The 17082-nt window shown below is 33.7% G+C and overlaps 1 protein-coding gene across 2 annotated transcripts in view; it reads right to left on the reverse strand.

Moving 5' to 3' along the window:
* gus (splA/ryanodine receptor domain and SOCS box containing gustavus) overlaps window positions 1–17082 on the reverse strand; it is a 47701-nt gene that overhangs the window by 12692 nt on the left and 17927 nt on the right. The window contains exons 1-2 of one of the 2 annotated variants that reach the window (XM_070212573.1): window positions 4636–4886; window positions 3360–4249 (exon numbers count right to left, since the gene is read on the reverse strand). In XM_070212573.1, the coding sequence (XP_070068674.1) occupies window positions 3360–4249; window positions 4636–4655 (910 nt within the window). In that variant the 5' untranslated portion in view covers window positions 4656–4886. Of the gene's footprint in view, window positions 1–3359; window positions 4250–4635; window positions 4887–17082 lie in introns of those variants that run through there. The other variant, XM_070212567.1, reaches the window with a different exon arrangement.

A 17082-nucleotide genomic window follows, 5' to 3' on the forward strand; every position in this document is an offset into this window, starting at 1 on the left:
TGAGACACTTTGAGCGTGTAAGTTGAGACTCCCGTTTTTCATACAAAAAGGCCTTAGGCCAACAGAGGTCGCTTTCTGCCTAGTACATTTCTTTGATATTAGGGGAAAAGTGAATGTTCAAAGAGCCTTTTGATTTTGATTGTTATTTGGTCTAAGTTCTTAAAAAATAAATGGGAAATGATTTAGGACGAGCTAAAATTGATTAAATTAACATAAATAAATAGTTCCTTATAGTTTGGAGTACTTTTTGTGTGAGTATTATTGACTTTAAAAAGTGTCTCAACCTACAGACCTCTTTTTCAAATTGTCATTTTTTGGCACTTTTCAAAAAAAAATTATTTTTTAGTTTTCCCAAGGGAAAAAAAATTTTTTTTTGCTTTATTTTACAGCTAAAAGACTAAGCTTTCGATCGGTACCTAACACGTGAAATTTCAAAAGCGAATGTCCAAATGGGAGACTAAAAACAAAAGGTGTCTCAACCTAGAGACCTCTCCCCTAAGCTTCGGCTGGCCAAAGTTATCTTCCTTCCTTGATTTTTTTAATACATTTTTTTTGTTTTTTGAATCCCAAAAAAAAACTGCACTAAAAAACTTTACCCTATTATGTTTTTTTTTTTTCTTTTTAACCCACTGTGCACTCTTTATTATTAGAAGTTGGTATTTGTAATTGTACTAATCCTGACTTTCTTTTATATTTGATGTTATGTAACTTATCTAATTTATTTGGATTTTAAAGGTAAAAAATTGTTGAACAGATTAAAGAGAAGCAGGTGATTTTCGTGGCATTTCGACTAAAGCATTTCTTGTCTTATGGTCAAAATGTAAAACTGAAGTCTTCCGCAAAGAAAAGTTGCAATTAAATAAGTATAGGCTCATTCCACGTGAAACGTGACAGGCCAATTTGGGTCAAATCTCAGAATCAATCGAAACTTTTTTTTTCGATAGAGGATTGAAATATAAGGATCGGTTTTTATTTTTTTTTTTTAACTCTTACCGTTTATTTAAAAAAAATAATTTTCTAATTAAGCTCCGGTTTTTCAGTTATGCATCACTTGAGACTCGTTTGAGTTATTTCAATATTTGGTATGCAACTTTGTGGGATATGTTCATGTCTTTCAAAAAAATAATTTAAAAAATTTTTAATTTTAAAATTAAGTATTTTTTAAGAGAATTTAAATTTAAAAAAATTCTGTACGCCGGAATACACGCGGTTTCCGAATAAAAAAATTATCCTCATATTGCTTCATCAATTCTTCACGAAGTGGTAAAATAAAATTTTTGTATTTGCAAGACCTACTAGTAAAGACAACGATTTTAGTTTAGCAACTTTGCATCATGCAACAACAGCGCAACGTGTAAGAAAGGGAAAGCACTATTGCTGCTCTCCCGTGTTCGTATTGCTGTTCTCTTCTTACACGTTGCGCTGTTGTTGCTTGATGCAAAGTTGCTAAACTAAAATCGTTGTCTTTACTAGTAGGTCTTGCAAATACAAAAATTTTATTTTACCACTTCGTGAAGAATTGATGAAGCAATATGAGGATAATTTTTTTATTCGGAAACCGCGTGTATTCCGGCGTACAGAATTTTTTTAAATTTAAATTCTCTTAAAAAATACTTAATTTAAAAATTAAAAATTTTTTTAATTATTTTTCTGAAAGACATGAACATATCCCACAAATTTGCATACCAAATATTGAAATAACTCAAACGAGTCTCAAGTTATGCTTAACTGAAAAATCGGAGCTTAATTAGAAAATTATTTTTTTTTAAATAAACGGTAAGAGTTAAAAAATAAAAACCGATCCTTATATTTCAATCCTCTATCGAAAAAAAAAGTTTCGATTGATTCTGAGATTTGACCCAAATTGGCCTGTCACGTTTCACGTGGAATGAGCCTATAATAAATAATCTCTTAAAATTATAAAATGAAAGACCGATTTTTAAGGGGATACGACCACAGCCCAAACCGTAAGAGCTAGAGCTTTCAAATTTTTACACAGTATTCCATTGGGGGCGTAGGCGCCCACTAAGGTCCGACATGTCCCCCCAATGGCACCGAACAGCTCCAACATCCATATTTTGAGCAAAAAAACATTAGATGTACTCAAGCTTAACTTATAAAGTGGTCGGAATTTCGAAATTTGGATTTTGCAGAGTTTTAGGTCTTGAAAAGGCCTAATTAGAAATCTAAAAGCAATTTCGGTAACCCCCATAATTTGGGGGCTACATTTAAAATTAACTTTTTTATTAAAAAAATCTAAACCGCTGCTCCGATCAACATGATTTTTGGCTCAATAGTTATTCTATGGCCCAAATGCTTAAGTTTTATTTTTGAAGTTTTTAAGATTTTTTTAAGTATTTTTAACGAATTTATTTAGATTTCCTAAGTTATTGCGTTGCATTTTGTGGGAGCCTGCCGAGAGAGCGAAACCCAGAGAGCGGATGGCAAGAGAGCGACGGCCGAGTTGGCCGGCTAGTGACCCTGATCCAGAATATATATACTTTATGGGGTGGGAAACGCTTCCTTCTAGCTGTTACATACTTTTGCACGATTATAATATAAACGAATATATAACACTACTACTATTTTGACCGCAGCTGTATACTTTTATGTTTTTTGACTGTTTTCTAGAATTTGTTTCTGCCTTAAAAAAAAATTCAAAAATTATTCTAAGTATGGGGCTTGAAAGATAAAGAGTGTATCTTTTAAAAAACTTTAACATCGAATAAAACAATGCATCCGTTTGCCTCTGAGAGCTTTGGAAAGTTGGCCAATTTCAGCATTTTTCGAACTTTGAGGTCCTTTTGCTATGAATCCTTGCGTCGGGGAACCTTTTGGAAAACGCAGTTTAACTTGGGAATTAGTAACGAATCCAAAAATATAGCATCCATCGAGGTAAATTTAAAAAGCACTAAAAATGCTGGACAGTGTTATCAATCAAATGTGGAATCGGAAAATAATAAGTTACCTCGCTACTTTTGTATGTGATGCAATTCCTTTCGTGTGTGTACAAATTTTTTCGTTTCATTCAAAGCAACAAATTTGAATCAATTTACAAACGAGTGTACATTTGTGCGCAAATTAAAATTGCATTGATAGTATTGTAACTGATAGAAAGTATAAAAATTTACTACTTTTACTTAGATCACATTCATTTATTATATATGTAGCTCTGCCAGTAGCCTTCTGATTCTCTCTATTGAAGGATCTTCTACAATGGTCTACAAATAAGAAAGTACTGCCAACTTAATTTCCTAACTCCAAACTAATTTTAAGCGAACGAAGTCGCTCCGGGTATAGCTAGTTTAAGAATTTGGTTTTTAATTGAATTTTCATTATAATATTGTAAGTGTACTCACGATCTAATCCACCAATATAGCGCATGGTTATTTCACAGTGACCCCAAACCGCCGAAACAACTGGATATAATTTTTTTCCTCGGAGCCCTCTAAATGCAATACCAAGATATTGCTGATCAACAATGAAGCTTAGTGTCCCTTCGTCCATATCTAAAGCTACTAAGAACTTGTCTGGAACTAAAAAAGCTTCGTCGTTTTTTAAAATAGCTGGATATGTGACACCAGCACAGTTTTTTGAGTCATGGTACAATTTATTTCTTCCTAAGTCCCAGCCCCAACTTTGTTCAGATGATCCGACTAAACTTTGGTATCCAACTGAATGTAATGGCGCATCTGTAGTGGATACGCCCACAACAGCGTGTGTTCCTCTTTGCCTTGTCGGCCAATAGATTTCCCAAATATGTAATCCCTTTGTGAGTCCGACTTTTCCACGAATACAATCAGTGCTTTGGGCGACTGGGTGCCTATGAAATGTCAACTTGTCGTCTTCCTTTACAAAAATGTTTAACGACCTATCCTCGGAGTTCCACGAATGCTTCAGTTGTAGTTCTCGAGACGCTGGTGGCATATCAAGTAAAATATCAATGCGCGCTGGTTTGACAAAATCAGCTTGTAACTCTCTTGGTATTATTGGTTTGAAGGTCGACTGTGAATCATTACGACTAACTGTTTTGACTCCACCACTAATTTTTTGACCCATGTTCATGCCACGGCAGCTTCTGGATCTTCTTTGGTCGATTGCAACTTTGTAGGATAATCGAAGACGTTCAAACTCCCTGGGTTCCAATCTTGACAGCACAACTCTTGGCGATAGTGTGGATATTGATGAAACACTTTGAGGACGTCGCCTTTCACTGGACCTAATAGAAGGTGTCCGACCACCCTTATACCTGAAAAAGAATATTTGATTTTTTAGTAACCTCGAAATGAAAACTTGTAATTACGGGCATATGAAAGTATACATACAAATGTATATGTATGTATGTTTGTGTACATATGTATGTACGTTTATGTATTTACATTTATGATAAACGCGTATGTGCATTGGCAGTGCATGAACTGAATAAAGCATAAACCATTAAGAAACAATCCATGTACTCAACATTACTTTCTTACATATATACATACATACATACATACATATATCTATATGTTTTAGAGAAAAAGTTAACTATACTAAAATGATTGGATGACATTTTTACTTACTTTAAACTTAAAAAATAGAATATTATTAAATATTGAATGTTAAATTAACCCTGAATTTAGAAACATTTACCTTTTTTTTCCTAATTCCATTTATAAAACAGTAAATTAACAGTCGAACAAAATGGCGTCACCGACGAATAATTAATTTCCTTTTTCAGGTAGCTGCAAATTAGCGACGTTCATTATTCGCAAAGAAGTCCAAAGTAATATTTTAAAAAATAACCAAAAACGTTGACGATTTTTTAAACTTGATTAACGAATAATATTGCTAGCAAAAGGCAACAGCGTCTCCCATTCAATATGCAGTACCACAAGACTTTATTTGGTTGCAAACAGGGTGTTTATGGTAATCGTGAAAAAGATTTCTTGGGGCCGGGTACACGAAACAATTTGAATTCAATAAGGTAAAGCCGAGCTTTCATAATTAAATTGTTAAATTGCTGAATTTTTAAATTTTGGTCAGCTGTTAGTCAGCTGTTCCATACAAAGTCAATTTTCAGAAATTTCAACAATTCAACAGCCTTGAGGCTGTTTTAGATAGTGACTAACAATAAAAAATTAAATTTTACATGTTTAAAGTTTTGTGGAACTTTTCAACAAATAACAACTGCCTGATTATGTGGTTATTCCACAACATTTTTCGGTTCATATCATATAACACAGGAACACAAAACTAAACTTTGTGAAATTTCCACGAATCATTTCTAGTTTTCCGTAATAATTGGGTGCTCCTGAGTAAAAGTCCCACACAAACTTATTTCCCATCACCTACAGGTTCCGCGGTATAGCTAAAATACAAAAAACCGATGTTTGTAGACATTTTAAATTATGTGGTCTATATAATTGGACTAACCTTTATTATTTTCGCTGAAATCTACTCCCAATACATCACGGCATTCCTAAAAAATAGTCCCCATTGTCAACCATTGCCCATCTCTTTGGAATTCGTCGCCAAAGTTGAAAATCCCAAAAATTTCAAGTTTTCTCTGATGAAAAAAGAAATCTGAGAATTAAATCTTAAATGGAACTAATTTTAACTATTCCTTGAATCTATTGTTTATTGTATGCTTTAATATTGGTTTAAAGAGTTTTCATGAGGACATTTTATTGGATTTATTAAACGAATAAAACCGTTGTTTTTATATTATTATCTACTCCTAAATGCTGTCAAATTTTGAATAAGTCATGGCAACCTCTAGAACTAAGACACAACATACATGTTTACTCGCATTCTATGCCTTGACTTATTTAAGATTTGACAGCATTTAGGAGTAGATAATAAAATCAAAAAATGGCTTTTATTCGTTTATTAAATCCAATAAAATGTCCTCATGAAAACGCTTTAAACCGAAATTAAAGCATACATACAATGAACAATAGATTCAAGGAATACACTATGGGGAAAAAGTGCGTTTTTTGGCACAAACGAAAAAAATTAGTTATTTCAATAACAAATATTTTTTTTAATACTAAAATGGTTAAACTTATTAAAACAATTTTTTAAAAAATTTTACGCGCCAACGATAATTTTTTGTAGCCGATCAAAGTCTATCGATTAACGTGCTCATATCAATGAAAAAACGCGCTAATTTTACGATCAAAGTCTATCGATTAACGTGCTCATATTAATGAAAAAACGCGCTAATTTTACTCCAAAATTTCCCAACGACGTTCAAGTGTTTAGAGGACTTATAAATTAACAAAAATATGGAAGATTAACCTCAAGGTATAATAATTTATAATTAATTAATTATAATTATAATTAGAGCAAATTTTCTTAGCCTATACGATTTTACGTAGGTGCGAGCAAGACAGATAAATGTCGGCTGCAATGAGCAAACAATGAGCAAAATTTTAAAAACCGCCCATCGGTTCCCTTTTGTTTTTTTTTTTGGTATTTAATATTACTTTGATGCGCTACTACCTGGACCGATGAGCAATAAGCAAAATTGAATCTAAAAAGTAGAATTTTGCTCATTCATCAGAGCTATTGTAAAATAAAATCAATAATAAAAATAATTTTGATGCTTTTTGGTTGAATTTTCAAAACTTTTGCGACTAATTAGGTGCTATATGCTAAATGAGCAATACAATTATTATTTCAGAAGCCATTACTCCGTTGGAAACTAAAAATATGGCTGACACTTCAAAATTAAGACATAATTGCGTATAGAAAATTATATAAAATGGCCTTTCTAAAAATTATTGCCGGATATTATAAAATCACAAATCTCAGTAATAGTCTATTTACATTGGGGTGGAGTTATGGAGTTATGGGGTTATTGACATAACCCTGTTTTTTTTTACATAGGTTGTGTATAGGCAACAAGATGTGGGCAAAAGTCAGGTAATTTTAGGGCCTTTGGTATTTCTGAGTATTTTTTGTATTTTTCGGTATATTTTGTATTAAATTCCTATCGTTAAAAGGTCCATCTCTAGTCAAATAAACAACACAAACAACAAACTAACCCAGTGGAAACACTTTTTTGGAGTAATAGGGTTATTGGCTCCCTCGACGAGTCTCAAGTGCTGCATAACTTAACAAGAAAGGAAGCTAGCTTCGGCCAGCCGAAGCTTATATACCCTTGCAGATAAAGTAAATACCTGTAGTTTAATGCTCTGTCGGTGCAGTTCCAGGGATTCCAGATTCAGCGTGCCTGTTTAAATTTTGTTTTTAAGTTGTAAAAAATCAAAAAGACTTTCGCTAAAGTTTCATCGCGATAGCTTTAAAACTGAGAGACTAGTTCGCATAGAAACGGACAGACAGACAGACGGACAGACGGACAGACGGACATGGCTAGATGGACTCGGCTATTGGTGCTGATCAAGAATATATATACTTTATGTGGTCGGAAACGTCTCCTTCACTGCGTTGCAAACATCTGACTGAAATTATAATACCCTCTACAAGGGTATAATAAAAAATATTTTTTAAAAATAAACGGTAAGAGTTAAAAAAAAGCCGATCCTAATATTTCAATCCTCTATCGAACAAAAAGTTATGATTGATTCTGAGATTTGACGCAAATGGGCCAGTCACGTTTCACGTGAAATTACCCATAATGGAAATCAAGGAAGAAATATAATAAACTTACAAAAATATGGACCTCCGCGTCAAAGAGCTATAACCGCATTTTTAACAGGAATAGAAAGGTTAGAAAAAAACAACAACAAATGTACTCCATTTTAAATCAAAGGATTAGTGTCTACAGAGTCCAATAAAATTTTATGAAAATGATCTCTTTTACCCAACACCGTTAACAGCGAAAGTAAGTTTCGCTCTGTTATTACCCCAGTATTGGGGCTAGACCAGTTTAAAAAGTATATTGACATTTTGCAACGTTCCTCGAAGGCTTTGCAATTGACTTAAAAATGATGTAGGAAAAGGTTATAGCCAACAGAACAGCCTTTCCGATGATACCAGTCTCATTTTAATGGCTCTTTATTTATAGCTGCTTGTCTAACCAAACTTTTCCCCTTATTAATGCCCCCTTCTCCCCTATTCGTGCAAAAGTATGTAACAGGGAGAAGGAAGCGTTTCCGACCCTATAAAGTATATGTATTCTTGGTCAGGGTCAATAGCCGTGTTGATATAGCCATGTCTGTCTGTCTGTCCGTCTATCTGTCCGTCTATCTGTCCGTCTGTCTGTCCGTCTATCTGTCTGTCCGTATGAACGCTGAGATCTCGGAAACTTCAAAAGCTCAAGTTGGGATTACCCACACATATTCCTTGCCTTCCTAAGCAACGCAAGTTTGAATTTCACGCCCCTTTAACGCCCACAATCGCCCAATCCTGATCAACAATATATATACTTTATAGGGTCGGATTCGTCTCCTCTGCGTTACAAACCTCTGACCGACATTATAATACCCTCTGCAAAAGTATAAAAATACTGCAGAAAAAACATAAAAATATAATATTAAAATAGCATCAAGCTAAAAATAATATATGTATACTAGCAACTACCCGAAGCGACGTTGTCCGCTACTATTAGGAAAGCATTAATTTGTGATTTTTTCATATTTCCAAATTCAAATTAATATCCGAATAAAATCCCGCTTACCCTTAGCTAAACAGTAAACCCACCTAGAACGCACAAATATTCTATCCATCTCCTTTTAACCATAACATACCTTACCTTAACACCCACCCCAGTATTACCTTTCTTAACCCCACCCATCTCTTTTTTAATCTCACCCTTGGCACACTTTTTAAGCACCTTAATGCTGTTTTCACTATTTTCTCGCTTAACCCAAGTGTAACCCATCCACACTCAGCCTTCACGCCGAATTCACATAATTTTAACCACCTTACTCCATTTTAACATTTTTCTCATCCTTAGCTATCCTAACTATACTTACTTACTTTTTACTTTAACTTTACTTTTCCCTAATAAAACTCGTTTATCAACTTTACACACCCTAGCCAAAGTCCAAACAAACCTTACCTTTCTCACCTTCACCCTTCCTTTACATTACTTTTACCCTTATCTATCTAATACCCCCATAGCCGCAACTTAACCCCGCATTAACCTCAGCTTATTCCCACCTTAACTCCACCGCTCTGGTTGCTTAAATCTATCATTTTGTTTAGCTAAGCGAATGCAGAGAAAAACCATTTCGATTTTTTTTACCGTAGATTTTTTTTGACCAAATCTAACTCCCAAAAAACTTAAGGGGTTATATACCTTTTTGAGCGAAAAAATTGGGGGAACTTTGGAATTTTTTTCAGGTGTGTAGCAATTATTTTATGACACTGAAGTTATTATTTATTGATAGTACATGTTTTTATCAAAACAACAAGCGTTTGTTCTTGAAAAAATATGAATAATTTACGAAGTTATGGAAATTCTCTCAAAACCCTTTTTTTTATAGCGGCTTGCGGTGACCACGATGGAAGTCCAGCAGGTCAACTGAATTCAAAAAACCAAAAAAAATTCTATTAGTATAGTATTATTTCCAGTTCGTGAACGATTATTTTCAAGAATATTTGGTTTTTTCTGCATACAAAAACAATTTTTCCAAAAAGTTGATTTTCCGAGTTTTAAAAATTTTATTAAAAAATTCTGATCTGCGAAATCAAAATCAGAGCATAAAATTTGAATCGTTCACGAACTCGGCACAATCATTACAAATAATAAAAAAAAAATTGAAGAAGATCGATCAAATAGTTCTTATGCAATCGTGGTCACAGCGAAGGCACTTTTGAGATAATCGCATTCCAAGTTTTACGTTGAGTATATGCAACTATGAAGTCGAGTACACAAAACTCTGTTTTCCTATAGAACTATTATTCGGATCTCTATGAAAATTTGGGAAAATGTTCTATAGGGGATATAGTTTAGGATTCAGCAAAAAAAATATTTGGTTTTTTTTTTTTAAAGGTATAAATTACATACAAATGCTGGAAGGGTACGGCCAATATGGCTTAAGCGAAAAACGGATCCGCTCACAGGATCGGTAGGTAAACATAAAAAAGAAGTGCCCCAATTTCGGCTGGGGATCAACAGCTGGAGTTTAAAGTTTCCAGAAATAAGGGGCACCTTAAGCTCCTAAAGCTGGGTGAAAACTGTGGGTGTTATTTAACCTGTGACAACGAAATTTTCCAAAAAAAATGTTTCCCTCGCCTTTAACCAGTGTTGGGAAAGGTACTGTGTTTTTTTACCTAGGTAAGGTAAAAGGTATTGTCAAAAATAAATACCTAGGTAAGGTAAAGGTACTTAAATTTCCCAGTACCTAGGTAAAGGTAAAAGGTATTTATAAGGTATTTTTTATTTTTTATAATTTTTTTGTTTTGTTCAATGTAATCATTTAAACTTAAAATAAGACTAGTTTTCAGTTTTTAGTCGTCTTAATCAAACAATATCTTTTCATTTCATTTAAATTTAAATGTTTTAATTTTGTGCATATATTTTTAAACCACGCGGCATGAATAATTTTATGCACGTATCACTTCATTAATGTATTTATGAAACACTCATGTACATATTTGGCGCGCAAAAATTCCGTATGTAGAAACATTGACTATATATTGTGCATATGCATGTATATGCCGTTTGTTTACGTACATACGGCATTTTTGCGCGCCAAGTACACTTTGGTTTCATAAATAAATTGATGTAGTGATGGGAACATACATACGTGCACAAAATTATATAAAAAAAACTGCGATTAGTTTTAACTTCACAAAACAAACAATAGAACGGCTGAATTATTAATGCTGCGTTCCGACTATTACAATTCTGAAACGAAACGATACAATGAAACGATACTACAGTGTCGCAGTCAGATTTGGCTATTTTAAATCAGAGCAATGTTTAATACCTATGTAAGTACCTTAATAATTCCAAAGGTATATAAAAATAAATACCTAGGTAAGGTAAAAGGTACTCAATTATTTGTATACCTAGGTAAGGTAAAAGGTACCACTAAATTGTACCTAGGTACGTACCTAGGTAAAAGGATCTAGGTATGTCCCAACACTGCCTTTAACACAATTTAAAACCAATTTTTCAATTTTTTTGTAGGTACGTTTTGGCTGGTAAAATTTTCAGAATATTAACGTTGTGCGAATACTATTTATCTTCTCTTTAATTGGAATGTTATTTGTGCACGCATATTTTACATTTTTTAATAATAATAATTTAATTTATTTACAGTTTTCGAGTAGAGTCCAGAGACTCAAACTACTGAATATTTTACGGGATACATACACATTTTGATTTAGAATTGCATCCATTAAGTAATCCGTTATTTTATCCTAATTTAATCATTACATAACTGTGGACGGCAGTCCACGTAGTGACGAAGCGCACCAGGAGAGTGTGCGAAGGCGACTACTTTATATACAGGAAGAAATGAAAATCTGCTGTGATGGTCCGATCATAATGAGCGATACATCAATCGAAAAGTATCGCAAAAACTAACAGTTGATTTTTCGAAAAAATCATGAAGATAGTTTACTTATGTGAAGGTATTGAGGAAGATAATGATAAATTAATAAACAAATTTAGGTTTAAAATTTAAAATTATGTTATTTTACTAAAAATGACTGGTTTTCCCACTAAAGATTTTTAAAGTTCATTTTTCGAAATGGAATGGTAGCCAATAAGAAAAAAAAGTATTTTAATACATCTTTGACATTTTTCTGAAAGCGCCTGAGGGCTTAAGTTGTATATATAACGATTGAAATTTTAAGAGCAACCATTTCTTAGAATATTAAAAAAAAAAAATAAAAATTTGAAGTGCATAATTACTATTTTTTTAATTTTTTAAAAGTGGTCCAAAAAATTAGGCTTTTTTTACATTCTTGGACGTAAAGTAGTGTTACATTCTAGATCCCCGTTTAATTCTTTTTAAAAAAAAAAACGTTTACATATTTAACTACAAATTCTGAAAAAATTAGCCTGCTCTTTTGTGCCTTCTCTGAGAAAACCGCAGTTTAAGTTAGCAAGAAACATCGTCAGCCCTGGTTTATCCGCGCGCCCTAATATCATGAAGATATTTTACTTATTTGAAGGTATTGATGAAGATAATGAGAAATTAATAAACAAATTTAGGATTTAAATTTAAAATGATGTTATTTTACTAAAAATGTAGATATGAAATAATTACCGATTTCTACCAGATTTTTTTGAAAATATGCTATATTTCCTTCATTGATTCTATGACACCTATAAGACATCATTGACCAATTTAAAAACAAGAGAAAACGCTATAGTCGAGTTCCTCGACTATTAAATGCCCGTTACTCAGCCTAACAACTTTAATATAAATATGCCTCCTTGTATGTTCTTCGCGCGCCCCATTTCAAGTAATTTACGTTCACATATTCCAAATTAGAGTGACCAGCTTTTTTCCAGCACCAGCACGGAATTGGTACTGTTTGTACACAAAACTGTGGGCGCGACGACTTTTTGCGGTTTTTGGGCGTTAGAGGGGGCGTGGCACCTTGATAAAATAAACTTGCGCTGCGTAGGAAGCTTAAGAATATGTGTAGGAAATCCCAATTTTCTAGCTTTTGTAGTTTCCGAGATCTCAGCGTTCATACAGACAGACAGACGAAACAGACGGACAGACGGAAATGGCTAGATCGACTCGGCTAGTGATTCTTATCAAGAATATATATACTTTATGGGGTCGGAAACGCCTCCTTCTAGCTGTTACATACTTTTGCACGAATACGATATACCCTTTTACTCTACGAGCAACGGGCAGGGGAGAGGTCTGTAGGTTGGTACACCTTTTGTTTTAAATTTGTCATTTCGACATTCACTTATGAAACTTCACGCATTAGGTACTAATTGAAAGGTTAGTCTATTAGCTTAATAAAAAACGAAAACCACATTTTGAAAAAAAGGGGTGTAAGTTGGGATACTTTTAAAAGTCAATAATACTCACACCAAAAGTACTCCCAACTATTAGAAACTATTTATTTATGTTAATTTAATCAATTTTAGTTTGTCCTAAATTTTTTTCCATCCATTTTTTAAGAACTTAGACCAAATAACAATTAAAATTAAAAGGCTCTTTGAACATTCACTTCTCCCCTAATATCAAAGAAATGTATTGGCAGAAAGCGACCTTTGTAATCAAAACGGGTGTCTCAACTTACACGCTCAAAGTGTCCCAACTTACACAGAATAAGTCGTATCAAAAAAAATTAATAACTTTTTTTCTGACTGCCAAATTAAGCTGATTCTTTTTTAAATTTGTTAGCAGTTAAATTACTAATGTTTTAAATATCTTACCAAGTTAATTTAGGTGCGTTATTAATTATTCATAGAATTTTGAAACAAGTGGACAAAAAATTTTTTTGATGAAAAAGGGTACACGAGTCTCACAGCTTAAATCTGGCTAGAGCCTGGCCTATAATGTTTTCCCCAAAAGCTTTGTCACTAAAAAAGACTACAAAAAGAAATAAAAAAAAATTTTTTTGTGGAAAAGTTTTGAGAAAATTGAGTGTCCTAACTTTCAAACCGTCCCAACCTACAGACCTCTCCCCTATAAATATACAAGGCAAACAGTTCCCGAGTGCCCGGTTATATGACCGCCCTCGAATGCGTGGGAACTGCAGAGTCAGCATATTTGATATGTGCGACCGCTTCGACAGCCAAGTGAGCATGGTAACTCTCTCTCTCTCTCATATATATATACAATTATATATTTACAATATCTGCCGACATAGCCGAGCGATAGCGTTATGAAAATATGTAACAGAATACAGAAATCAGAATTAAGAATGAATGCTTAGGAGCGTACCACTGAGTCGCTCCCAACTCAATAAAAGCAATTTCAAAAACTCGTAAAGAAAATACATAGGGGAGAGGTCTGTAGGTTGGTACACCTTTTGTTTTTAATCTGCCATTTCGACATTCACTTATAAAACTTTACGCATTTGGTACTGATCAAAAGGTTAGTCTATTAGCTTAATAAAAAACAAAAAATAATATTTTTTTTTCTTTAGGGAAAACTGAAAAAATATTTTTTTTGAAAAGTGCCAAAAAACGACATTTTGAAAAAGAGGTCTGTAAGTTGGGACACTTTTAAAAGTCAATAATACTCACACCAAAAGTACTCCAAACTTTTAAAAACTATTTATTTATGTTAATTTAATCAATTTTAATTCGACTTAAATTATTTCCATCCATTTTTTAAGAACTTAGACCAAATAACAATTAAAATGTAAAGGCTCTTTGAACATTCACTTTTCCCCTAATATCAAAGAAATGTACTAGGCAGAAAGCGACCTCTGTTGGCCTCAGGCCTTTTTGTATGAAAAACGGGAGTCTCAACTTACACGCTGAAAGTGTCCCAACTTACACAAAAGGGATGTTTCGGAAAAAAATTAATAACTTTTTTTCTGACTGTCACATTAAGCTGATTCTTTTTTTAATTTGTTAACAGTCAATATACTAATGTTTCAAATCTCTTACCAAGTTAATTTAAGGACGTTATTAATTTTAAATGGAATTTTGAAAAAAAGTGGACAAAAACTTTTTTGGTGAAAAATGGTACACGACTCTCACAGCTAAAATCTGGCTAGAGCCTGGCTTATAATGTTTCCCCCAAAAGTTTTGTCACTTAAAAGGACTACAAAAAAAAAATAAAAACAATTTTTTTAGTGAAAAAGTTTTGAGAAAATTGAGTGTCTCAACTTACAGACCGTCCCAACCTACAGACCTCTCCCCTACACCTAGTGAAAGGTAACGCAAAAACTAACAGGATTGCATACCAAGACATTAAGAAAATCAATAAGCTTGGAAGAGAAAGCGGTGAAAGTGAAAAAGTGAAAATTTCGTATTTGGGCCATATCCGGCTTGTTTTATTCGGTAGGATGTAAACTTTAAGTTTGTACCGATTATGATTTTTTTACTTACAGTCGACCAAAAAACACATTTTTCATCTTTGTTGATCTGCTGCGCTTCCATCCCTTATCCAATCATAATGATCTGTATGGCAAAGTTAATCTCTGATCTATTGACTTTAAAATGAAATGAAAACTGGCCCAATTGGGTGGATATGAGCCGGGATATAGGAAAAAATCGAAAAAAGTCAGAAATTAAACATTTTGATCTTTAAACAAAGCAGAACGCTATAGTCGGGTGCCCCGACTATCAGATACCCGTTACTCAGCTAAAGAGAGTGCGAAGGAGATGGAGATAAAAACTTTGATTCGACGTAACGAATGGTGCGATTTAAAAACTTTCTTTACATTTCGATAGGTATTGATAAACACCAAAAAACTGCATTTTTACTTTTCCAAAATATTGAAATTTTTAAAATCGTATATAAGCGATTGTGGGCGATAGAGGGGGCGTGACACCCTTTTGAAACAAACTTGCGCTGCGTAGAAACTCCTAGAACCTGCATGCAAAATGTCAATCTTCTAGCTTTTATAGTTTCCGAGATCTCAGCGTTCATACGGACAGACAGACGGACAGACAGACGGACATGGCTATATCGACTCGGCTAGTGACCCTGATCAAGAATATATATACTTTATAGGGTCGGAAATGCTTCCTTCTAGCTGTTACATACTTTTGCACGAATACAATATTAGTGGTATTTTCGTGATCTAGGACTCCAGCACTAAAACAATTTGCAATCAATTGCTGTGAAGCATTTTGGCTGTAAACTAGTGTTATAGTCGTCACAAAAAACACGAAATGGCAAAAACAACGGACGAAAACGACAAACTGTTTTTTTGTTAAGCGAACTAAGAAGGAAAGGGGAGTCGACATCACCATTAATAAGTTTATGTAAAAACATAATTCTACGATGGTTGAGGGTTGGTAAGTCGAGCGGGCGCAACCTCGCAAGATAAGAGGGCAATCGAGTTCCTGTGCCCCACTTGAATCCTCTCAAAGGAAATGGAGGGAATTGTTTTTGGACAGACTCTAGCATATTTTGGTAACAGCTAATTTGAGGAGACCATGAGCAATATTCCATAGTCGGACGAACTAGAGAAACATACAAAAGCTTTGTTGCGTAAGGATCATCGAACTCCCTTGACCAACGCTTCATAAATACAAGAATACTTCTGGCTTTGTTAGATATAGTGGATAAATGATCTTTAAAACTAAATTTATAATCAAATAAAACGTCTAGATCCTGAACTGAAAAAATACGTTCAAGGGCTCTATTTCCGATAGAATACAAATACAGAGATGGATTACAACGATAAAAGGTCATAAAGTTACATTTAGAATAGTTTAAATTTAACATGTTAATCATGCACCACGTATACAAATAGTCAAGGTCTAATTGAAGATCATTATCATTATCATAGTCCGATCGTAAATGTCGTACACCAAATTAAATGTATTGCTAAAACTTAAAGGATTGCATTCCAAGACCTCAAGAAAATCAATTGGTTTGGGAGAGAGAGCGGTGGAAGTGTAAAAGTGAAAATTTAGAAATTTGGATCTGTTGGGGCCGGTGGGGATAATTGGCCCCCAGACTTAGTTAGTTAGTTGTATTCCTACTGAAAATGCGCTTTATATGAGGGGTCATCAAGGAAAATCGGACGCTCCGTTCAAAAGTTATACCGAAAACAAATTTGCGGGGGCCTAGTCAAAATAAAAATTTAATTCTGTTTGTCAGTTTGTCCAAAGCATGTTTTTTAAAATCTGAAAATTTTATATGACGTTCATCACATCAATATAAAAAACTTTTGTTCTACCACTTTTGGAAAAAACCCGCTAGTTTAGCGGGAAAACAGCTACACATAGCTAAAATTCGGAAAGCCGTAACTTCTATACTACAAAAACTACAGACTTGTGCTGCATTTCGTTTGAAAGGTATTTTTAAATGCTATGCATGACTTTCTATTATTTTCTGATTCGGCCCGCCCTAGCAAACTATTCCAGCCTTTTTCCCTTCACAGGCATTTTCTATTGCAACGTACCGAATGATAAAATATTAGAAAGTCTATTTAATGACGAGTGTAATAATTTTTCGTCACAAATGTTGATATCAAAACTTTTGTATGTTGAAGGTGCGATCGTCACTAGTT

The sequence above is a fragment of the Drosophila takahashii genome, chromosome 2L (assembly GCF_030179915.1).
Source record: "Drosophila takahashii strain IR98-3 E-12201 chromosome 2L, DtakHiC1v2, whole genome shotgun sequence".
In the NCBI taxonomy this organism is placed as follows: domain Eukaryota; kingdom Metazoa; phylum Arthropoda; class Insecta; order Diptera; family Drosophilidae; genus Drosophila; species Drosophila takahashii.